Consider the following 25,586-nt stretch of genomic DNA (forward strand, 5'->3'; position numbering starts at 1 on the left):
ATTGGCTAAACTCAACGGTTAGTTAGTAGCATCCAGCCTGGAACACTGGGCCATAACCGCAACCATCCAAATAATACAAAAGCTCTTCCCGTTTTTAACCATGGTCAACGTAACCCTAGTTAATTTTTAACCGCACATTTCAAATTTAGGCACGAAGCCTTTTTCTCTCTTTTCCACCCCTTGACGCTGGCGCTTATTTAAACAACAAACTAAAACATTTAGCAACTCACCATTTCAATCTGTGACAAAGGCGTCTTAATAAACGCCGCTCCAGAAACTTCTCTTTTTTTTTCCTCTCTTTTCAATTTTCCATCTTAGGGTTTATTTTCCCTTTCCAATTTTCCCGAGAAAATGAGAGAGTGCATTTCGATCCACATTGGTCAGGCCGGTATCCAGGTCGGAAACGCCTGCTGGGAGCTTTACTGCCTCGAACATGGCATTCAGGTACCTGAAATTAGGGATTTATTATTCTTATTTTCCTTCGAATTGGTTGGTTTTTTCAGATCTAGGGTTGTTGAAATCTGTGTTTTCCTCTTTCGGTTCAGCCCGATGGACAGATGCCGAGTGACAAAACCGTTGGTGGAGGAGACGATGCCTTCAACACCTTCTTCAGTGAGACTGGCGCCGGAAAGCACGTGCCACGCGCCGTCTTCGTCGATCTTGAGCCCACCGTGATCGACGAGGTGAGGACCGGAGCCTACCGCCAACTCTTCCACCCCGAGCAACTCATCAGCGGCAAGGAAGACGCTGCCAACAATTTTGCTCGTGGCCATTATACCAGTAATTTTTTCATTTCAATCCCTAATATAATATCCACTTCCGATTTTGATTATCATTTCCTATTTTGATTGAAACGGTGCGTTTGGTGGTTATAGTTGGGAAGGAGATCGTTGATCTCTGCCTTGATAGGATCAGGAAGCTTGCTGATAACTGCACCGGGCTCCAAGGGTTCTTGGTGTTCAATGCAGTTGGTGGTGGAACCGGTTCCGGTCTTGGTTCCCTTCTCTTGGAGCGTCTTTCTGTTGATTATGGAAAGAAATCTAAGCTTGGGTTCACTGTTTACCCATCTCCCCAGGTTTCTACCTCTGTTGTTGAGCCCTATAACAGTGTCCTTTCCACTCACTCCCTCCTTGAACACACTGATGTCGCCGTGCTTCTCGACAATGAAGCCATCTATGACATCTGCAGGCGCTCCCTTGACATTGAACGCCCCACCTACACCAACCTCAACCGCCTCGTCTCTCAGGTAAAATTTGTTAAGAATTACAATTTAATAATTTGAGTTGATTCAACTTTGTTTGAAAAAAAAGTTGGATATGAAGATGCATAAAAACATTGCTATTTGCAGGTGATTTCATCCCTCACTGCCTCTTTGAGGTTTGATGGTGCACTGAACGTTGATGTGACTGAGTTCCAAACTAACTTGGTTCCATACCCAAGGATCCATTTCATGCTTTCATCCTATGCACCTGTTATTTCTGCTGAGAAGGCCTATCATGAGCAGCTCTCCGTTGCTGAGATCACCAACAGCGCATTCGAGCCGTCCTCCATGATGGCGAAGTGCGACCCTCGCCATGGCAAGTACATGGCCTGCTGCCTGATGTACCGTGGTGACGTGGTGCCCAAGGATGTGAATGCTGCTGTGGCCACCATCAAGACCAAGCGCACAATCCAATTTGTGGACTGGTGCCCAACTGGTTTCAAGTGCGGTATCAACTACCAGCCACCGACAGTTGTTCCCGGCGGTGACCTTGCCAAGGTGCAGAGGGCTGTGTGCATGATCTCCAACTCCACCAGTGTTGCTGAGGTGTTCTCAAGGATTGACCACAAGTTTGATCTCATGTATGCTAAGCGTGCTTTCGTCCACTGGTATGTGGGCGAAGGCATGGAAGAGGGTGAGTTCTCTGAGGCTCGTGAGGACCTTGCTGCTCTTGAGAAGGATTATGAGGAGGTTGGTGCGGAGTCTGGTGAGGGTGAGGAAGGTGAAGGAGAGGAAGACTATTAGACTGCCAGCCATGATGATGTGTTTCTTGTTTTCTATTGGACATTTTAGTTTTTTGATGCTTTGCTGTGAAAACATAATGTTTGTGCTTCTACCTTAATAGCACAATGTTTTAATCCACTTTTGGTTTTATATTTGCAATTTTGCACTATTATAATTTTTACTAATCCACCACGTGTTTCCTGTTTTAACGTTGCCTCTAATGATTCAAAACCAGATAGATGAATTTAGCGAATAACATAACATGAAAGGTTATAGCAAAATTATAGTGTATCACCAACACTCTTCCTTAGTAGCAAAATGTTAAGTTTCTCCTGTCCGATAATTAGTGATATAATTACTTATACATGCCACTGCTGTAGATTAGGTGCCAGTGACAACGAGATAACTTGGATATGATACCGCTTAAGGCCAGCAACGGTTGAGTTGTATGAGTAATCAGAGTTTTTGGGTTTCAAAGTTTTGTTTTGTATTAATGCAGATTCATTCACATTTTGGATAAACAATTAAAAATAGGTGAGTTCTATGGTGCCTTTACTATGGTGCCTAAACTGCCTAATTTTCTTTTAAAAGTAAAAAATAAAATATTTAAAACAAAAAATAAAATATTTAAAATTTATTAAATATTATTTATTTGTCTTTTTTAGTAAGTTAGGTACAATATTAAAGGCACCATAACATTCATCTTAAAAATATATTCGAATTATTTTTGCACCGACAAAAATATTTTTGAATTTTGTTATTGACTAAAATATTTTTAAATAATTTTAAGGTTTAATTAAAATTAGTCTTTGTAGTTTTATTAAATTTCTAATTAGCTTCTTGTATTTTTTTAAATTAGATTCTTATAATTAGGTTATTTCTAGCGTAAAAAAATATTTTTTCGCAAATTGAAAGTATTCATAACTAAAAACTTAATTAAATTTTTTATCGCTACTTTGAGAAAAATACTTTATTAATTTTAACATTTTTAAGATAAAAAGGACCTAATTCAAAACTAAAAGTAATGTAAGAGAATTTAATTAAAAAAATATAAAAATTTAATTAAAAATTTAGTAAAATTAGGGGACGCAAATTAAATCATAATTTAAAAACATGTCTCAAAGTGCTAGGATGTAATCAAAGCTCCATTAATAGAAAAATACATTAATAGAAAAACATGAGGCCACTCACTTGTAGCTCCCTTGCCAATGTCAGTTTCACACTTTAACTTGTGTGGTTGTGTCATAGAAAGTTTTATTTGCCTAGTCAAATTTTATTACGTTTTTAAATTACTTGAAAATATTTGTATCGATAACAAAATTTAAAAATATTTTTGTAAAAAAGAAAAACAATTTAGATATATTTTTAATAATTTATCCTTCAAATTTTTATAAAAAATATTTGGATAACTGTTTAAAAATTATAAAAAAAATCAAAGCAAATTTCAATTTATAAATTTTTTAACCTTATTATTCTTATGCTGAATTGTGTTGAATATATTTCGGTGTAAACGACGTTTTCTGCACTCATTCGTTCACATGAAAATGAATGCAAAACGACCAATCATTACTATGAAAATGTATTATTGTCTATATACGACATAGTTCCAGGTTGTGAATCAAGATTTTATAAACACACTATCATTTTCACAGCTAACTTATGGTTTGTCAAGATCATCCCAAACACAAACAGAAACAAAAATTCAGAGAAACATGGCTGGCAAGTCATATATAATTTCAGTAGCGTCCAAGCTTTTCGACGAGACGATTCTCTATCTCAATTCTCTTCTTCATGATAGCAGAATACTTGGAACTCAGATTCTGATCACCAGCATGCACTGAAAGCTTGCAGCTCAGAGATGTTTTCTCCAATTTGCTCATGTACATATCAGAAATCGGTAAAAAGCCGCCTTTCTCGTTGCATAGCCAGCCGTGCGCCGCTCTCACTGCAGCCCCAAGAGAAGCTGAATCTGTTGCCAAGTTGAAACCATTAGCTTCTACCAGAATGAAGGCTTATACTTCAAACATCAATAATCAATACTTACCAGGTCTTTGAACTGTATAAACATCACACCCAAAAATTGAAGCTACTGAATTAAGAATGCTATGGTTCGCTGATGCTCCACCAGTGGCTATAATCCGCTTTGGTGGAGAGGGCATGCCGAATCTTTCAGCATGAGCTCGCATCGACAGAAGTTGACCCTCGATTAATGCTCGCACCTTGAGTTTAGCAATTATTGCTTAGTACTTAATAACTATTACATAATTTTTTAAAGTATTCGAATATTTCAATTGGTTTTGAGGTATATGCTAACCTCAGATGGAGCGTCAAACTCTTCGACTTCCTTCTCCTTTAGTCCATCAAGAGAATTTTCTGAGAAATTTTCTAAAATGAACCGGTGGAAACCAACTGGAACCATGGAAAAGAAAATGTCAATATTTTATTGTCGATGACAAAGTCAGATTGCTATTAAGTTAAAGCAACTTGGTCTGTAGGAATATTAGACAAGTACCTGGAAGAGGGGGTAGAATTTCATGCTCCTTGTAGTAGAAACCAATCTTGCCGCCTATCGAGACATATTGTAATGAGAAAAGAGAATGTTTTACTAAGAAAGAGTTATGTGATACTAACCATTTAGAGGTGGTGTTTGCTCTAGAAATTTGTTGAAAGTGTCCCAAGATTGCTCTGCACATCGGTTGCGCACATCTAAAATTGTACCATAGGGAGCGGAGTGAGAAACTACGAAAACTGTGTGTGTCTTGGAAATATATGCAATGGCAAACAACAATGACCGTAGTACCTTCTCGGGTAAGGGACCCATTTTTGTATACCAACATTACCATGTAACCATTTGCATCTACTGGATTAGGGAAGACATGTCCTTCTAAACCTGGATTAGGATCTTTGGTGATCATAAATACCTGAGAGATATGATAGAATGTGTTAGTATAAAATTATAAGGTGTTAATATATAAAGTGGTTTAATTTTAGATAGGTGCAAATAGCACCTATCAGTTCTTAGATTCACTAATGAGAAATTAAGACAGATTAACAGCGATACGGCAACTTAGAATGATACCCACAAAATTCAAAAAGAAAGAGGTATCCTAAGATGATGAATTGTAACCTACAGTGTCACTGGTGCCGAGACTGATTGCAAGATCTCCCGGAATATTAAGCGTCAAACCTGCAGATCAAAATGGTTAGTATCTTACAATATAAGAAAAGTTTTTGTATGATAATGCCAGTTATAAAGCACCACAAGATTAAGTGTTGGGATTTTCATATGCAGGGATGATTTTCATCATTCAAACCTAGATATAATAAGAAAACTTGCCATGGTTTACCAAACACATCATAACTTTTAAATTAGTTGTAATGTCATATTAATTGAATCCTTCTCGAAAGTTATCAGTAATAGAATTACAAATGGCATGCCAAGTATAATATTTAAGTGAACGAATACCGAAATCAGAAATACATAGCAGAATATACTAAAAGAAATTATAGCACCTGCCACACTATTAGGATTATCTCCAGACCACTGAACAACCAAGCACTCCTTGTTAAACTTGTACCTATTGGGAAACAAAGAAGCTTAAGTCATTAATTTAAGCATTTTGGTTCAGCAAAAGCAACGAATAACCATTTCAATTGACAAGTTGATGTGAAGAAATTATCTTTTATAATACAAGCATACAAACTTCTGTTTGAACTTTTTGCAGACACCTAACATTGTTACAATTTATTGAGACTTGTTTATCTAGTTAGTGAACTATTAAATTAATTGGAAATTGACCAGGTGCCATAAGGAAGGTAACAAACTAACTGCTATTTGTCAAAGTTTCATTGCATTCCAAAAGAGAAATAAATCAGAGAAGTGTGCAACAGACCTATCTACAAAATAGGGAGCAATATTTCCAGCAACGGCATAAGCAGGTGCTAACTTTCCAAGTTTAGACTCCAGATCAGGTGCAGTTGCCTGCAAAATAAACATTAGAATTCAAATAAGTATATTGATTGAACACATAAACATCAATAACCAAATTCAATTAATAGCATTCACAAACCTCAAGTGCTACTTTAGACCATGTCTTCTCCTTTATATCCATCAAATTCATGCCGCCCCCATCGGCATGATCAATGGAAGCGTATTCCCCAAGCAAAAGAGAAGCCATGAAGGAGCTAACAAGTGAGATCCTCTCAGTGTTGTTATAAACATCCGGCTGAGTTTCAAATATCTTCTTAATCTGAGGACCAGTAAACCTCTCATATGCTCGCGAACCGGTCACTCGAGCCAACTCAAGAGCTCCCCCGAAAGCCTTCTCTAACTCCCTACACTGAGCAGTGGTGCTAGAGTCCATCCATATCGGAGATTCCTTCACCGAGAAGGCATCTCCGAGCTGAGCCAGCAATGGCTTAGCAGGATCCAATGATTGCAAAACCTGAGAGCTACCATTCTTCCAATAGACACTACCATGCTGCTGTCCACTGCCAGAGACAGCAGCAATCTTGCCGAAATCGACATTAGATTTCGACGAAAGCTTCTGAAACATAAGGTCAAGAGCTTCCACCCACATCAATGTGGGAGAAACAATTCTACCATTAACAGAGGTGTCTCTATAAACCCCATCTTTGGTTTTGTAATGGGGCAATTCAGAATCAAAGTGAACAAGTTCATTGGCAACAATATTGAGGTTTGAGTCCAAAATTGTAGCCTTTAAGGACCTTCATACCAATAAAAATTGAAACTTTAATTTCATGCAATTCAGATTTAAGTTACAGTATTACACCAATTATTCAAAGAACAAACATATGATATGATCAATCAAATTTCAATTGAAAAATAGCACATTGTGGGGAAAAAGATTAAAATTTTGGCGATGCAGATGGAGAAGATGAACTCACTGGGTGGAGCTGTCGAATCCGAGAAAATACGAATCCTGGGGAAGATCGAAATCAGCCATTGGAGCAAAATCAAAAGCTATACTTTTTCAGTGGATTTTCTGGAAACAAAGAGGAGGTAGAAATTGGATACAAACTTGCAAAATCAAATCATTTATAAACAGAAATTTTGGATGAGAAATTGAGAACAACTTGGGACAGAGTGTTTTCGGGTATTCCGTTAATTATTGTTTTGGTTATCCGGTGAGGTTTTTCCGACGTGGAGAATTAAAATAAAAAATTAAACTTTTTATGAATTTCCTTTTTTTATTTATTTTGAAAAGGAAATTTGGCTTTTTATCTTTGAAGTGAGCCCATATTTGGACGTTATTATTTTGTTAAAAAAAGATTTTTTTAATGAAAAAAATCTTTTTTTTTTTTATTTTTTAATGTGTTTGGCAAATTTTTAATATTAAAAATAAAAGCACTAGTAAAATAAATTTTTTTTTTGAGAAAGTGTAATTTACATTTTTTTAAAAGATATTTTTTCCTTAAAAAAAAGATATTTTTTCTTAATAAACAAACAAAAAAGTACTTTTATATTGTTATATCCGAACATAATTGATAGATAAAAAAACTTTTTTACATGACATATCCAAATATAAAATTACTTTTACTTCTCGATAAAATCTTTTAAGAAAAGATAACTAAAAAAAGATCTTTTCTTAAAATTTCACCCAAACAAACCCTCACATCTGCAACTTTTAATCAGGATTCAAATCACTGAGAGGCTGTTTGGTTTTTTGAAAGTATTTTTTATTTTTACTTTTAAAAAATAATTTTTATTTTAAATTTTTTATATTTTAAAAGATATGATTGATTTGTGAAAAGAAATTTTATTTTTAAATATAAAAAATAATAAAAATATGTTTAGTTAGTTATTTTTAAAATGTATTTTTAATATTTTAAAATTACAAAATTATTTTTATAAAATGTATAATTTTAGTTATTTAATCCTTTTATTAAGTTAACAATTAGTTTTTTTATATTATCAATATGAAATAAATTATTTTTATAATAAAATTATTTTTTTAAATTTTTTTTAAACAATATGGTTCTAACTCTGAATAAATAATGTCAAATAGATATTTTAAATAAAAAATATAGGAAATTAATATTTTTAAAACAAAAATAAATTAATTAATAGTAATTTAATATTTCAAATGCAACACAAATAAATACAAAAAATGTAATAAGATAATTAAGTATTTAGTTTAATTATTATTCACTATCTTTAATTCAGAGTGTATATTCTTATTATTGAATAAAAAACTTTAATAAATACATATTTAATCTTATTAGGTAATCAACTAGAATAGGACCAACTTTAACAACTTTTTAAAATTATTAAACAATAACATATTAAACTTGTAACCACTTTTAAAAAATAAAATTTTAAATTTGCAACCCTTTCATCAATGTGAAGTCCCATCCTATCCTCTCTCATCGCCCTATCGTTGTACCCTTTGCCGCAACTTTTTTATGCACTGTAAAGGGTCAACCTGCCAAAATATCTCAAGTTTAAGAAAAAGAAACATCCAAAATTTAACAAAAAAAATATCCCAACTTAACAGTAAAAATATTCTAAGTTTTATGAAAGAAACATTCTAAATTTAACAAAAAAATTAAAATTTAATAAAATAAACATCCAAATTAAACAAAAAAAATTTCATAAGAATAAAAGAAAACATTCTAAATTTTATAAAGGAAACATTCCAAGTGTAACAAAAAAAATTTGAATTTAAACAAAAAAATATTTGAATCTCGTAAAAAGAAATATCCGCAAGAAGTGATAGTACACTAAAGAAAACATCTGAATCATCGCAAAATGAAATATCCGTTTTTCATGAATAAAACACTGATCATTAATTACATGTTCTAGACTGAAAAAATTTTAAAAAGAAAATATTGAGAAAACAGTAACAGATATAAGCAGCATTACCTTGCAATCGGCAGCAAACAACGTTTATAGCGTTGCTCGTTCTGTGCACCAGGTGCAGGGGTGGGCGCCGGCGGACATCCATTTGAGGTCAGCATCAGGTCGCATGGTACAGTTGGAGTTGTTAGTCGGTTTCTCTCTATTTCTAGCAAGGAGTACTAGCAAGCAGTAAAATGGATTCTCAGATATCTTAGTGGTACTTCTAGGGTTTGTTTATGTTTTGGGAGTGGCCAACTTGTGTTGGATGACTACACAGATGCGGATATGACTGTGAATCTTGATTTAAGAAAGCCTACTTCTAGTTATCTTGACTTTAGAAATGTGTTGCTTTATCTACCACATAGGCATAATACATTGTTGTTGTTGAATCTTCTAAAGAACTCTCGTGGGTGAAAAAATTTCTGTAAGATTTAAGCATTAATGAAGAAAAATTTGTGTTATTTTGTGACAAGAAAAGTGTTGTCCATCTCAGCAAAAATCTGACATTTTATTCCAAATCGAAGCACATAAAGCTGTGGTATTATTGGTTTTGTCAAACACTTGAGATGAAGTCATATACACTTGAGAAAATTCATACTAATGATAATAGTTCAGATATGAAGTTTGATTTTTGCAAAGAAAAGACAAATTTAGTGGAGTAACTTATTTCCAACTTAAGTCAATAAGAGGGAGATTTATTGGTGGGTCTCTATGAAACCCATACTTAAAGAAAAAAAAAAGAAATGGGGTGAAAAGGGCAGTGTCATTTGATTTTATTGAATTGGTAAATTTGTTCCAATTTTTATAAAATTTTAGTATATTGTTCCTGGTGTAAAGATAAATATTAAGATATAACTTGTTAGTTGTATTATCTTATGTTTTGTCTGATTTAAAATACCCACTTTGTGGAGGGTTAATGTTGATTTCATCAATTTTGATGATGTATTTTGTTGATTATTGAAATGTCCTAGTACTACTAAGAAAATTAATTATGTACTTATTATTTTAATAGTAAAAGATTTTATTAGACTAGATCTTATAGATTTTTTGTCCCTCTTTTTAAAAAATTTTTCACAATAAAAATTTGTGTATTTGATCATTTTAATTTCTGCTATTAAATTTACTATTTAGAGTATTTTAGGAATTTCCTATTTTATTATACAAGTTGTAAACAAATTATTTTTAGTATTTTCACCATTAGACAAGTTCTTATCTAAATCTCGATTTTTTCCCAAGCTTCTTCTAATTGCTGATGCTGAAAATCCTCCTCTGGTTACGACTGCAGAATATTCTCCTCCATCAATGGTTGTAGCTCAAGTGGCAGAAAATCCTTCACCACCTATGGATGCACCTCAACTTAGCTAGACTATGATGCATCACAAGACTCTCAATGCAGAGAACGATTTCAATAATAATTTTTAAATCGACTAATTTCATGAAATTTGTTCCAAACAGAGTTCTAAAACACCAAAAACAGAGAACACTTGATATTTAAAATATCTTGCTGGTGCTTATTACTCAACAGTTATGAATATGTTCCTCACTTGATCTTTCTAAATGGTCCTTTGATTGTGGAGAACTTGTTTTGTTTCGTATTATGTTCCAATGACAATTTGATCAATATGATTAGAGATCTTATTATTATAAAATTTGTTTTGTTAAATTTTTTTTGTCTCCTATTAAACTTCTCTTCCACCTCAACCCATGACAACAATAAAAAAATTTCGTGACTTACAAATTCAACCCAACAGAATATACAAAATCAATTATAATTTTAGTCTTTATCTTATCTTTATCTTTATCTTACCTTTATTTGCTTTCATCTTTCATAAGCCAATACTCTATATATACTTAATTTTACCTTCATAGTTTACAATTCAATCAATTAACAATCAATAAAAATTCCTTCATAGTTTTATCACCTCCTATATATTATGCTCTACACACGCAAAGTATTAAGCTTCAAATAAACATATATATTGAAGCCAACTAAAAACATAACTAAGATCTCTATATACATACATAAGCAAGAAATTAAACCCTAATTAAATGCAAAATGATGCTATTTAAATAATTCTGGAAAAGACCACATTATGAACTTTGCATAAATATCAGACTCCAAAAATTCAATATGAGCAGCACGTCCAACAAATGAGTTCAAATTCTTGCCATATGAAGTCACATCGAAATTCACATCACAACGCATCAAAACTCGACGATGTTCATCGTGATTCACTCTCACTTGATCCAAAATATCATTTAACATTTCTATGAACATTCTTCCTTTCTTTGATTTGTCATGTGATGCTGCTGGGCATGATTCTATTCTAGCCGAATGATAAGGAATATAACCATCCTATTTTTTTAAAAAAAATAAAGAAAAAAATTGTTAAATCATTATTGCTAATGATGATAAGAATCAGTAAATAAATAAAATTCGTAGAGATGATTTTTTTTTTTAAGAAACATTAAAGAAATTAAAGTAATACCTGTGGAGAAGATATTAAGATAATATTCCTAAAGTATTCCAAGGTCTTTTGCTGGAAAAATGAAAAGAAAAGAAAAAAATTATTTAAAAAAAATAATTAATATTCGGTATAATTTACTTTTCTCAAAATTTTCTTAAAAAGAAAGGTCACATTTGATCAATTAAAATATTTTTAAAGGTAAAAACTCAGGTGCAGTCAACTTTACTTAAAATTGATAAGTGAAAGTCATTTGATGATTTGACTAAATTTTCATCTAAAAGCTCTCAACTATTAACTTCACATAAAGTCCACTGTACCTAAGTTTTTAGCTTTTTTAAAATAAGAACTATTGGACTATTAAAATATTTTTGAAATTTAAAGGTGAAAAAAAATAAAGTTGATATATAATTTTTTTTATTTTCAAAGGACTATTCTGTTGCAGCTCTGAATTTTATTTAAGGGTTTTTTTTTTGTCAATGAGTTTCTGCATATATAAAGTGAAGGTTCAAATTCTCAATACTTACTTAAGTATACTAGTGAACTACTTCACATGAAATTTACTGCACCTCAGTTTTTACTTTTTTTGAAATAAGAACTATTAGACTATTAAAATATTTTTGAAATTTAAAGGTGAAAAAAAAATAAAGTTGATATATAATTTTTTTTATTTTCACAAGGACTACTTTATCGTAGATCTTAATTCTATTTAAGAGTTTGTTTTTTGTCAACGAATTTCTGCATACACAAAATAAAGGTTCAAATTCTCAATACTTACTTAAACATACTAGTGAACTAACTACTAAATTAATCGACCACGATTAAAGTTGATATATAATAGTGTAAGATTTATAATACCTTAGAGAGTTTATAAAGAAATGTATTTTGAAAATGTGGATCATCTGTGAATGTGAGTTGATGAATGCATTGTGTGCCTTTTAACTTCTTAAAAAGCCATAATCCAGAATTGAATAATGAGTTGGAACTATAAAGATACCCCAAATGTGGACCAGATATGGACATATACGTATACAAGTATCTTAGATATGGTTCCATCAAACTATCTGCAAATACATAATCAACACAATGTTACTAATAATTAATACAGTTAATCTAGATGTAACAATTCTAGCACTCACATGTTGTCGATGTTGAGGGACATAATTGAATAAAGTGATAATTTGGAGTTTTAATTTATTTTTTAATATTTAAATAATTAAAATTTTAAATATATATGTTATTTTTTGAAAATATTAAAACGATAAAAAAAATTAAATTTAAAATTTAGAAGAATAATTAAAAGAATTAATTAGAATTTTTAATTAATTTTTAATTGAATATATATTGAAATGCTAGGAGTAAAATAGAAATAAATTATTATGGATAAAATTAAAGTCAAATATAAAAAAAAATATACTTCTAATTTATATTTTTATAAATGGAGATCATACTAAAAATATTTTTAAAACTTATTTTTTATTGAAACTTAATGATATAGTAACATTTTTATTAAAAAACAAATACAAAATAAATAATACTATTCATAAATTATATAAATAATATTTTTAAATGGTATTTGATATTGTTAGAATATAATTAGGATCAATTAGTATTATTTAGTATATCTGAATATTTATTATTACGATTCTCTTAGTACTTATAAATACCCTTTTATATTGTATCATTTCAGACAATTTAAATAGACAACTGAAATACATTCAATAATACACAAATCCTTTCTCCAGTTTAGTCTCTTGTTTCTAACAGATATATTATTTTGAAACAGAAGTAATATATTGTAATATGTATAAAAAATCATGTATTTATATAAAATAATATTAAAATATAAAATAAATATTATTGCAAATGTGAGCTACCTGCAAGTGCAGATCTTATAATGAGGTTGCCCATAGAGTGTCCAACAAAACTTAGCTGAATATCTCCCAAAATTCCTGAGTTTGAAGCTTTATCCATTTTTCTCTTCACAAAAGAAATAACTTCTTTAGCCAGCCTTTGACCCATTATTCTAAAATCATCAGATGTTGTTCTATCTTCATTGGCTTCTGACATAAGAAATTCCACTTCAGGATCAATTAAAACCCATTGATTTCTAACAAGTCTTAGGTCTAAATGATGCCCCTGCAACATTTTATTAAACGATAAATATATAATCTTTTTTAGATTTATTTCAAAAACATTTTAACATTTCATCAAATACCTAAATAAATCAAATATGATTTTATTCGGATCGGATTGAATCAACATATTAAGACATGTGAAAAAAGTTATTTTTAATCGTCATTTATTTTTTTAGCAGTAATAAAAATAATCATTAATATATTTATTGGCAATCAGATATTATCCGTCTTATTTTTTGTCGTTAAAAAAATTTTAATGATCGCAAAAAATATATAATTGTCCTTATAATATATAGTAATAACAACAAATATATAATTACTACAGAAATATAAGTTAAATAAGATATATAGTGCGATTATGTTACTGTCATAAAAAATTTGTCGCTAAAAATAATTTTTGTTGTATTATAGTAGGGTTTAGAGAGGAGAATAAGATGGACATGCCTGAAAGCCATGCACAAAGACAACAATGTTCAAGACATGAAAATGGTGTTCCGATTGGTGGGTAATGTTAGGTAGTCGTTGGAAGCTGTGTGAGGCTGTAAAAAGCTTGGTATGTATCAAATATGAATCTTGACTAATAGTTCTTCGTTGTTCATTTGTGATGACATGTTCAACAATCACAATTGGTGTTCTTAAAGGGTCTCCAAATATATGCATGTCTTGAATTGATCGGTTGTTAATCTGCAAAAACAATAGGCATGCTTTAATTAATTAATTAATTAATTATAATCAAATTTAATTATTCCTAATAGTCCGTATATGATTCACGATTTACTTAATTACCCGCATTTGTGCAATGCTCCTTCGATGCATCTCAGCACGTGTTACTGCGGTTTGAATAGGCTGTGTATGAATTACAACACAAATTTTCATTTTATTATTAATCCTTTCAATTAAAAATTATTTATTTTGGTTTCAGAAATATTTTCATCAGCAACCAATGAGAAAATATATTTTAAAAGATAAAAAATATATGTATTTTTTATTTCATAAAATTTATTGATAATAGAATTTGTGTCAAATCTTTCAGTAATCTTTTCTCAATGTAATTAAACGATAATTAACAAAAAATTTATCTTTTATTTTATTTTTGAGTTATTCTTCACAATATTCATAGCTAAAAAAATCTCTCAATTGTAGCATTTGAAACAGAGAGTTAATACTAAACAAATAAAAAATGACAGTCACAAGAAAAAAAATAATCCACTTTATTAAATTTAAAAAAATTTATTTAACTAAAAAATATCAGTAATAATATTTTTTTCATATTTTTTTAATATTGTTACTTAATTTTTAAATATTAGATATCGTTAATATTTAAGTTAAATTGAACTTTTATATATACTAAACTAAATATTATATAATTTTTTAAAAAATTAAATCATACTCAATACTTTATTATTATTTTTTTTTATAAAAAAAAGAACTGAGGAACCGAGGCCTCCATTGGCCCTCATATGTCTACCCTTATCTATTATATTAAATAAAATTATAGGATACTCGAAGAAAAAAGTTTGAAGACCAGCCATTTTTGTTTATATTGTTCGTGTATTTTTAGTTAATAGCCTAAAATTTTTAATCCAACACTATACTTTTAATAAACACTTTTAAATATTATTGACTGGTCAAAAATAACAAATTATACTAATCTTATAATATTGGTTAGACTCATTTTAAATTTTGTTTAGTATATAGTTAAGAAACTGTCATATATTTTATCAAAGATTTAGTTAGAAATTGAAGGAGATAATAGAAACTTCTAAAAGTTAAACATTTTAAATTTAATCAAAGGATGAAGTTTATTATTACATGAGATAGAGATAAGTAAGCACTAACCTCGTCATTAAGCTTCCATAAAGTGAGAGCTCTTTTGTGTTTACCACGATTTGAAGATAAATTAATCCCATTATTTATATAATGATGGGGCATCTCAACCTTAGAGTACACCATCCATATTGACCATTCAACTTTTCTATCCTTACACCATGTTTCTCTTAAATACTTTAGAATCTGTATTTTGTTTTCCCTACCAACAAGTGAATATAATCATGCATGTTTATTTAACATTCAACCATCAAATTAATAAGAAAAAAAAAATAAATCGATCCCTAATTTTTTAGTTTACAGACATTTAAATTCTTGAGAATTTAAAAATATATTTAAGTTTTTGACTTTTTCAAAATCTGAACATATTGATTCCTGAGTCTAATTTGTCTAATTCTAAAAATTCTCTTACGTATATATTCATATCAATCAGGTCAATATAATAAGAATCACGTTTGATTTTTCTGTTGAGTCTGACAGATCCAAGTAAATATAAAGGATTGATATGTCTTGATTTTAAAAATGTTACGAACTTAAATATATTTTCAAATTTTTGAAGATTTAAATGTCTACAGATCAAAATATTAAAGACCTATTTGTTTTTTTTAAACGATACAAAATGAGAAAACAAACCTGTGAAATTTTAAAAATTCGTTCCATAAATTGAACAATTGATCTCCTAATAAATCCAAACACTTCCAAAGTTCTTTTTGACTAAGAGATTTGAGATTTCCAGCATTTAAAAAATCGACACTAAATTTCTGTACAAATTTAGAAGAATTAACCGTAGTTATTTTAAAACGGAAATAGTAATTCATATATAAGTTGAAAATGAAAAAAATAAAATAAAATAACCTCTTGGCCATTTTGTGATTTTTCTTGTGTCAAAACATGATTTGCTTGAAGTATGGAATTTAATGAGGTCATATTTAACAGAAATTCTGAAATATCAATAGCTTGATCAATTGCTTTACTAAGTCTTTGAAGTTCTTCAAGTAATATATCACGAGCAGTTAATAATGCTTTAATAAACATTTTCTTTTTCACATCTAAATAAGCGATTGCACCAAAGCCCTGCTTAATTTGTCACATAAACGTTTTGTTAAGAAACTCAATATAAGGGGGTTAAGGAAAAATGTGACACCTAATAATAATGTTTAATAATTAAGACATACTTGATTATTCTTCACTGTGTTATAACTTTGGCCAACATTCACTTCACTGGTGCCTGAATTTCTGAAATAGATAAATTAAAGTGAAAATTTGTAATTTTTTTTGGGTAAAATAGGTTTTTTATTTCTAATATTTGCGATTTTTTTTTAAAATATCCATAACATTTAATTTTATTCAATTTTGTCCTTAATATTTTCGATTAATTCACTTTTGTTTCTAACGTTTTCAATTTGTATCAAAATTATCTTTGGAAATTTTTTATTTTGTCCATAACATTTTACATGAAATTAACATTCAGGAATAATTTTGACAAATTAAAAATATTAGGAACAAAATTAAATATAATTAACCGTAAGGAATATTTTTTAAAAAAATCGTAAACGTTAAGAACAAAAAACATCCTTTACTATTTTTTTGTTATTTTAAAGTGAACATCTAACTATATGTATTGAAGCATGGTGAATACTATAATGCCTTTAATATTATGCCTAAATTACTAAAAAAGTAAATAGATAATATTTAATAAATTTTAAATAATTTATTTTTTATTTTAAATATTTTATTTTTAGACAATTTACACGCTACAATAAAGATAACATAGAATTCACTTTGAAGCATGCTCATAAAAACTTGTGATTAAAAAGTTAAGGTCATATTGTACTTATCTCTCTTGAGATTTTATGAAATTTTTAGTTCAATTTTAATTTCTTACTTTTTTTAAAAAAAAAATACATTGATATCTCCTCAAATATATTTTAGTAATAACATGCATTTGATGCTTAAACATTATTCATGTATGCATAATATTATGAAACTGCTCATTATAAAAGACTAAGATAAAAAAACATATATATTGTTATATCTAATAAATCTTTTTGTAAAAGGATAGAGTCTCTTTTTGAATTTATGTCAATTTTTGTATAAATTTTTATCAGCTTATACTAATTTTTTTAGGAGAAACCAAAATTGAACTCTTAATCTTTTGTTCATAAATAAAAGCTCTGAATTTCACCAAATAAAAATTAAGGTTAACATTAATTAATCTTAAAATGAAAGCATGGTTGATTAACCTAATTAATTAAAGATGATATTAGAGTGTGGCAAACCTGGGAAATTTTGATGAAGATTTGAGAATACATGTATGTACAGTAACATCAATGAGCACTGCATGTAAGGAATCAAAATAGACAGGACAATATGAATGCAACCCTAATAGAGCTTTAGGAGGAATCCGAAATTCATGGATAGTTGGAGAAGAATCCAGAGAAGCTTCCAATTCACCACTATATATTATACCAATGTCAATCATAAATATGTATAATGAAATTTAATATTTTCACTTCAGGATTAATAGTCAAAATAGTACTTAAAAAATTTTATATATACGTTAATTTAATTTTCAAAAGATATTAACAGAATAAAAAATACTTTTTAGAAATTAATTTGAGGTATCTAATTTTTTGAAAACTAAATTAACACATTTTTTATTTTTTAAGAATAACTACTTTAACCGATTTTTTAGGTTTATTTGTTCTATTAGTCTCTACAATTTTATCAAATTTTTAATTAAGTTTTTATTTTATTTTTTTTTAATTGGATCTCTACACTATTTTTAATTTTGTAATTAGATTATTTTTAGTGTAAAAAATATTAGATTTAACTGAATATTTCTTTACAAATTAAAGATATCTATAATTAAGAACCTAATCGAACATTTGATCACATTTTTTGGGAGAAATATTCTGTTAATTCTAATATTTTTGACATGAAAATGACCTAATTATAAAATTAAAAAATAATATAAAAACCAATTAAAAAAATATAAAAACCTAATTACAAATCTGATAAAATTATATAGACCAACAGTATAATTAAATTTTTTTTATATGACTCACCCGTTATCATAATATTTGGGAACATACATAAGCTCAAACTTTAAAATAACAGCAGTACTAATGAATCCCTGCATTATTTAATTTAAGAGCATAATAAGATAAATAGGCAACTACACATAAGATCATGGATGAAATATTTTTGAAGAATGAGATCATGGATGATTAATAATTAATTACCTCAAATTCAGTATGAAATAAGTTGAATAAGATCATGATACATAGATAAATGTCTTGCTTTGCATATCTAATCCGAAAGGGCTGTGTTGAGAAACTGTTGTCTTTTTCTTCAATCCTCCATATGCCCTTTATATAGCTTGGATCCATCTCATCAGGAGCTATATATATAGTTATTAATCATACCATTTAATAATAAGATTTATTTTTCAATCATGCACTGCCACGTAAAGAAATTCAATCATGTTACGTCTACATTAAAAATTAACTATTAAATTAGTCACTTATATAAAATTATATTAAAAATAATCGATTTAGTGACTGATTTTTAATATATACATAGCATAAAAAAATTTAGATTAAATTATACAGCTGATCTCTACACTTTTAGTAAAATTGTAAATTGGTCTCTACACTTTAAAAGTTTGTAATTAGGTCCCTAAAGAGAATTAAAATTTATAATTTAGTCTCCATTGTTTAAAAAGTGTTTGATTTAATAGAATATTCTCAACATATTCTCTATTTTAACAGAATATTCTAAGCATATTTTAAGAATATTCTGTTAAATCAACACTTCTTGAACAGCGATGACTAAATCACAAATTTTAATTCTCCTTAAGAATTTAATTACAAACTTTTAAAATATAAGGACCAATTTGTAATTTCATTAAAAAATATAGGACCAATTATGTAATTTAACAAAAAATTTATCCATACATTTCAATTATAGATTACTAACTATATTGTCAAAAGCAACTAGTTTTTTAAATTCATTATTTAAAAAACAATTTATAGGATTATAATACAAATCTGATTGAATAAATGAAACTAAATAAAATCTTTCTTAATCTTAATTTAAATTACCTTCGTACTGAACAACTCTAGAGGGAATTCCGAAAGATTGATTTTCATTATCATCATCCCATCTCATGGTAATTTTAATCCTATACCATCTACACAAATTAAAACAAAATAAACATTGTCAAATTCAGTAAAGGAATTCTAAATAAATAAAGGGAAAAAAAAAGTAATTAGTTGGAGATGTATGTATACCCTTGCTTAAATAGGTCAAGATTGTGAAATCTGTGAAAGTAAATGCCAATTTGTGGTACTGTTTCCAACATAATAGCCACCTAAACTTTTATCACAAGGGCGATGATGATATATTACACAATAAACCCTTTATATTTGACAATTTTAGTATTTCGCACCAAAACATTCTAGTTGTTATGGACTTAATGATAATAATAATTAATATTAGTTGCTAATTGATGAAGTTCTTCACCAAATAGAACCATTAATTGATGACATGATGAATAAACATCTCATTGCAATGTGTAATTAACATTCATTCATTCTCACCTCCCTCCTTAGACCTGCAAATTCATGATAATGTTACAACCAAATGTCAGATTTTAACCAAAAATTAAAGCCCTACTATTACAATTAACAATTAACCCTCAAAATTGTGGCCTTTGTTTTAGGATTTGTTGGTAGAGCCTCATTCTAGGAACTGATCATGCCCATGAACACCGATTTTAGCTAAGATATAACATCCATAACAAGCAATGCTTAAAAAATGTGGCTGTAAATTAAAATATAATTGACCTCCTAGTTAGGGTTTTGGTAACAAAACTTATTAACGAATTAATTAAGAAAAAACAAAGTGAGGGAAAACGAATACCTACCTGAGAAGGGAAATGTGATTCTGGAATTTGCAATGAAATTGTGTATCAAATTATAGAATTATGATTACAATTTAAAGATTTGGGGATTAATTTGACTTGTTTGCATGATGCTTTCACCTCCTTAAAAAAAGAAGCGTGTGATTCTTTTATATTGTTATCTATTTTTTATATTTTGACAAGTAAATTTTAAAAAAATTTAATAAATAATATCAGAACCATTTATGATTAAATTATTAAAAATTTATAAATTTATTTTATTTAAATTTTAATCTTAATTTATGTTTATGAAATTAGATTTAAATATACACTACTTTTAGATTGTGTGACACATATTAATAAAATTAAAAAAGTACATACAAATGTATAAAGAATACATAAAAAGTATATAAAGAAAACACAAAGTATATAAAAAAATGTTGCATTCTTTTATATATGTGTCCATCCTAAATATTAGAACAACAGCAATGTTAATTCATAAAATCAAAAGAATTTAATTTATTTTTTGATCGCTACATATCTATGAATTTAGCATATTTACCATAAAATTTTTTATATGTACTATGATTTAATATGTGAATATGAATTCAATTTTTTTTTAAAAGAAGAAAGTTCTTTATTTTTTTTACCATTTTACATGCATTCATTTTCTTGGCAAATTCAATATTTTTTTTGTCATGTTTTACGTGAATTGAATTATAATTGTTGATTTTAATCTTATCAATCAAGAATTTTTTGACACACAGTTATAATTTTTTTCTTTAGGGTTTGAAAAGACACTGATAGAGGACATATTAATAGCACGTGAAACTTGTGCTCTTCATTCAGTTAGTTCAGTTAGCTGAATTTTCTTTTCATTTTTTATTATGTCAGGTGGCACAGTTAAATTTTAAGTAGGGGTGGGCATGGTTTGGATTTTTAAAAATTCAAACTTGATCCATTTCAGAACCAGTTTTATGATTCATGAAACCAAACTTAAATTGGGTTAAAGAGAGAAACAGATTTAGAAAAATAAAAACCGATTTAAGAATTTAAATCCGACTTTATTTACAAACCGATTTTAAATTCGATTTTTAATATTCAAGTCTAAAATTCATTTTTTTTAAATCCAGTTTTGAAACCAATTTTTTAACCAAAAATCCTGTTTTAAAACCAGTTTTTGAAAATCCAGTTTTAAAACCAATTTTTAAAAATCCAGTTTTAAAACTAGTTTCTTCAACCAAAAATTCAGTTTTAAAACTAATTTTTAAAAATCCAGTTTTCAAACAAAATTTTTTAACAAAAAATTTACTTTTAAAACCAACTTTTTAGAAATTCAATTTTGAAACCATAATTTTTTTAAAAGTAAAATTAATACTAAAGTCATTTTAAAGTGTATTGGTTCATTACAACTAAAATTTGGTTCTTTATAAATCTAATGACAATAACTAATCTATATAATATTTAATCATTCTCAAAACATCAAAAGGATACCACCAAAAAATCTCTCTAAAACAACAACCACAAAATATCAAAAGATGCCAAGTTGCCAACAAAATCATCAAACAACCACAACCTTTGAGGAAAATATATCTGCAAATAACAAAATATACCTTTGTCATTTTGAGACAAATCTTTGAATGAAAGTATTAAACCAAATGTGAATACTGAGCATACCTAGTCATCATCAAGATTATCAATTGATGTCGCCATAGAATAACCATCATCATTAGAGAAAAATATATCTGCCAAGAGAATCAAATTAATTATCAAGTCTATATTCAACAACTTTTAATTAGTAACTAATACCTAAATTATAAAATAGCAAGATGACAAAAATAAAAATAAAATAAAATGAGAAGAAACATGAAAAAAATTCTATACCTTGATCAACTTGTTGAAGACTTCACCATCATCATCTAAAGCAGAGAAAAGATCTTTCTTAAGCCAATCTTCTGTGCAAACTAAGGCCTATACCATTCTAGGTGTTAAGGAACTACGGTATGGATCGAGGACTCTTCCTCCAGTACTAAATGCAGACTTCGAAGCTACCGTAGAAACAGGTATAACCAATACCTCCGAGCCATATTTTCAAGAATTGAAAATCGGGTTGAGTTGACCTTCCACCAGTTTAGTATATCAAACTTATGGGAGTATGGCTCGCATTCTTCTTAAAAATATCTATCAAGTTCAGATCTTGTATTTATTCTATGACTGGTTGCTTGCAAAAAAAACCCATGCCATGAACATCGGTATTAATGTTGTCGACTTGAATATCTTGCGTATCAGCTTCACTTGCTTCCTCAGAACTTTGGTATTGCTGATAAAGAAACTTTATGCACTTTGACAACTTTGACTTCAATTCGCTTCCTTTTTCTTCTCCAACTAAGTAATCTAAGAATTAATTGACATACTCAATCTTTTGCATTGGATTAAGTACGATAGCAATCAATAACAGCTTATTCACCGAATCAGGATTGCCCCAATACTTCTCATACTTAACCCTCATCCTTTCCGCCATTGACATAGTACTGAAATCAACAGAATCACAAGAATGACGAATAAATCGTCCAATTGTAAATACTTCCTTCATATACATATCACTGGTAAACATATAAGGTACCAGAAATATGTACAATGGCATCACTGAACACTCGCAAAAATGGTACAATGGACTCAGCATACTCCCAATCTGAATCAGAAGGCACACCTCTCCCTTTTCCTCCACTCATCTCTCCTATATAGGTATTGTCTTTCAAAGCAAGCAACTCAAATTCTTTGCGATGCTTCTAACATTTGATAAGTAGAGTTTCACCTAGTCTCAACATCCATGCAAGGCAAGCCTTTATATTGGATTTTTTCTAGTTCAACACACTTTTGAAACCTAGTGGCTCTAGATGGGGAAGATCTAACATATTTTACTGTACTACGAATCCTCAAGATTGATTCATCAATCTCTTTCAACCTTTCTTTTACAATCAAGTTTAGAATATGTGCACAACACCTCATGTGAATAAATTCATCATTCAAAATAATGCTATTCCAAGAACTCAATCGCTGCTTCAGATATTTAATTGCAACATCATTAGATGATGCATTATCAACTGTAACACTAAATACCCGATTCAAATTCTAACTATTTAAACAAAACTCAATTGTTGCTCCTATAACTTCTCCTGAATGACTTGTCACTTGGCAAAAATTAAGTATTTTTTAATGTAATTTCCAGTCCAAATCAACAAAATGTGCTGTCAAACTCATATAAGTAAAATTTTGAATTGAAGTCCAAGTGTCAGTTGTTAGACATACTCTACCATAATTTGCCGACAGAAAATTTTGCAACTTCATCTTCTCTTCAGCATAAAGAGCTCCATTGTCATGTGCTAATGTAATCCGTGAAGGAACTTTGAATCTTGCTTGTAAGATATGCATAAATCTTCGGAATTTCGGGATCTCAACAAAACGAAATGGTAGCTCTTCCCCAATAAACATTTCCACAAGTGCCCTTCGAGCCTCCTCTTGGTCAAATTTGGAAGCACTGAGTGAATTTAAAACACCATGCTCATCTATAGTCGGTGTGGTCGTTATTTTTCTTCTTTTGTTTGAATCATTATTAGGATTTTGCTTGCATCTTCTCAAATGGCCTCCCATTGAGCTGGTTCCGTTTCCATATTGTATTAAACTACCATAATATTTGCATTTGACCTTCTTCTTAATAGCATTCTCTACATCAAAATAATCCCAACCAGCCGACCGATTTTTACGAACACCTGACGGTAAAGAAGATGGTTGAGTGCTAGCAGACATCCCTGCTACTTCAATACTACTATTTTCAGTCATCTTGCTCTGCATATAAAGCAAGGTACATAACATAAAATTTGATGTCAAACATATTAAAATTAACACAATATAAAAAAATAAGGAAAACTTGCAAAAAAAATCAAGAAAATAATGTTGTAAAGAGAAACTATAGAGTTCACAATTAATACAAACACAAAAATTAATATCAATATAAAAGAAGAAATATATATGTACTAGAAAAATATTGAAGAACATACTAATTTTGAGTGAGAATTCTATGATTCATTATTCCATCAATCATTCAAGGAATTATCCCTATTGGGACCTCATTCACTCCCTCGAGAATAGTTAAAAGGAAAAGTCTTAAAATTTACAATTCATAGAATTAATCCATACAAGGGGATATTCCAGTTTGAGGGGTGTTTAAAATATTCCCAGACGCTAAGTCCAATAAATTAGTGTATGAGAAATAGTTATAGCTATATAATGCAGCAACACAAGACACAAGTACACAACTGCATCAAACTTCACAAGTTCAATTAATATTTAATATTTAACTTTTTCATTGATGAGATTATAAGTCTAACAAGTAAAAATATCATTGAATGCTACAATACAAAGAAAATTTTACAGCATATATGAACAAGTAATCACAAAAAATTTCCTCACCAAGTTTACAGCACGGTAATTCAATTCAATTACTGATTCAATATCTATTTATAATGCAAGGAAGAGAAAACATCAACTTAGTTCCCATCTACAAATAAAAAGCATCACATTGGCTCAGGTAATATTTTGCTCAAATTGTAACTCAATGTTAAAGAAATGTAGAAAAGCTACATAGATAAACATCAGCACTTAGTATTATGATTATGAACCTTCTGGTGATAAATTTTTTTTCAAAACTTCAAATTCACAAATAACACTAACTAGACTCTCTTGTTAAAAGAGAAGAAAAATATTCTAGAAAATCTAAACATGGGTTTAATTTGGTGGTTCTGGCACAACTCTCAGATGATCTGTTCTATACACTTACAAGCACATTCAATCGGACAAACACATAATCACAAAATTGGAAAGAGAATCTAGATTTGAATAAATTGATGCAGTTAATTTCTGGAATATCTCCTTGTATGATTGTACCAGATCTTTGCATCACTGAATTCTATACAAGCACAATAATGTTTTACTATATACAAAAATAGATGAAACCATAGGATCAATCCACATTATAGGATCAGTTTTGTTGTTCAAAGAAACAGGAATTAGAGTGAGATATGTTGTCCCGTTAGGGTATTTCATGAAACTATATCTAAGGAGCAGAACCATGAACAACATGAACAATGATGCTATCACAATCCTGCCATACCACTTCTTTATTTTTTTTAATAATCCTATGAACAATGAAGTTGCTGAAGTGAAATATCATATGCTTTAACAGTATGCTAGAACTAGAAACCAATAAAGAATGAAATTAATTGGTGAAAAATACAAAATAGTAAAATATCACTCGTTCACCAATATTAGTGAACTTTGAGATATCCACCAATGAAAGAACAATCAAATCATGGAGGTATTTTTATGTCTCAACAACAGAGTAGCA

General features: G+C 29.2%; 3 protein-coding genes across 3 annotated transcripts; 1 reads left to right on the forward strand and 2 right to left on the reverse strand.

The window, feature by feature from the left end:
- Positions 1-221: 221 nt before the first annotated feature.
- Positions 222-2,136, forward strand: LOC107461034 (tubulin alpha-4 chain). The gene is made up of 4 exons (XM_016079472.3): positions 222-444; positions 546-780; positions 876-1,246; positions 1,349-2,136. Exons 1-4 carry the CDS (start codon positions 352-354, stop codon positions 2,003-2,005), a joined length of 1,356 nt encoding a protein of 451 aa, XP_015934958.1. The 5' UTR covers positions 222-351; the 3' UTR covers positions 2,006-2,136.
- Positions 2,137-3,517: 1,381 nt separating this feature from the next.
- Positions 3,518-7,137, reverse strand: LOC107461067 (xylulose kinase 2). The gene is made up of 11 exons (XM_016079521.3): positions 6,893-7,137; positions 6,055-6,712; positions 5,878-5,966; positions 5,498-5,562; positions 5,116-5,171; positions 4,785-4,905; positions 4,616-4,690; positions 4,497-4,550; positions 4,299-4,393; positions 4,029-4,203; positions 3,518-3,953 (listed from the first exon to the last, which is right to left on the reverse strand). Exons 1-11 carry the CDS (start codon positions 6,949-6,951, stop codon positions 3,721-3,723), a joined length of 1,680 nt encoding a protein of 559 aa, XP_015935007.1. The 5' UTR covers positions 6,952-7,137; the 3' UTR covers positions 3,518-3,720.
- A 3,771-nt stretch (positions 7,138-10,908) lies between these two features.
- On the reverse strand, positions 10,909-24,022 carry LOC107460986 (uncharacterized). The gene is made up of 19 exons (XM_052253257.1): positions 23,492-24,022; positions 22,819-22,971; positions 22,623-22,769; positions 22,418-22,502; positions 19,881-19,894; positions 19,572-19,651; positions 19,383-19,471; positions 18,522-18,679; positions 18,345-18,412; positions 17,556-17,732; positions 16,452-16,512; positions 16,211-16,350; positions 15,289-15,478; positions 14,236-14,295; positions 13,894-14,133; positions 13,189-13,450; positions 12,170-12,375; positions 11,336-11,386; positions 10,909-11,202 (listed from the first exon to the last, which is right to left on the reverse strand). The coding sequence occupies exons 1-19, from the start codon at positions 24,020-24,022 to the stop codon at positions 10,909-10,911; spliced, it is 3,006 nt and encodes a 1,001-aa protein (XP_052109217.1).
- Between the last annotated feature and the right edge of the window lie 1,564 nt (positions 24,023-25,586).

Source organism: Arachis duranensis, chromosome 8 (genome assembly GCF_000817695.3).
Source record: "Arachis duranensis cultivar V14167 chromosome 8, aradu.V14167.gnm2.J7QH, whole genome shotgun sequence".
In the NCBI taxonomy this organism is placed as follows: Eukaryota; Viridiplantae; Streptophyta; class Magnoliopsida; order Fabales; family Fabaceae; genus Arachis; species Arachis duranensis.

Coding starts and splice junctions, on each gene's coding strand:
- LOC107461067 (XM_016079521.3), bottom strand. CDS start 6,951: ATGGCTGATTTCGATCTTCCCCAGGATTCGTATTTTCTCGGATTCGAC. Junction 4,906..5,115: donor GTCTCGGCACCAGTGACACT/GTAGGTTACAAT, acceptor CATATCTCTCAG/GTATTTATGATCACCAAAGA. Junction 4,394..4,496: donor AATTCTACCCCCTCTTCCAG/GTACTTGTCTAA, acceptor CCATGGTTCCAG/TTGGTTTCCACCGGTTCATT.
- LOC107460986 (XM_052253257.1), bottom strand. CDS start 24,022: ATGACTGAAAATAGTAGTATTGAAGTAGCAGGGATGTCTGCTAGCACT. Junction 17,733..18,344: donor CCCAAATATTATGATAACGG/GTGAGTCATATA, acceptor TATAATATATAG/TGGTGAATTGGAAGCTTCTC. Junction 11,387..12,169: donor TTCTTTATAAACTCTCTAAG/GTATTATAAATC, acceptor TCATTTTTCCAG/CAAAAGACCTTGGAATACTT.
- LOC107461034 (XM_016079472.3), top strand. CDS start 352: ATGAGAGAGTGCATTTCGATCCACATTGGTCAGGCCGGTATCCAGGTC. Junction 781..875: donor TGCTCGTGGCCATTATACCA/GTAATTTTTTCA, acceptor TGGTGGTTATAG/TTGGGAAGGAGATCGTTGAT. Junction 1,247..1,348: donor TCAACCGCCTCGTCTCTCAG/GTAAAATTTGTT, acceptor TGCTATTTGCAG/GTGATTTCATCCCTCACTGC.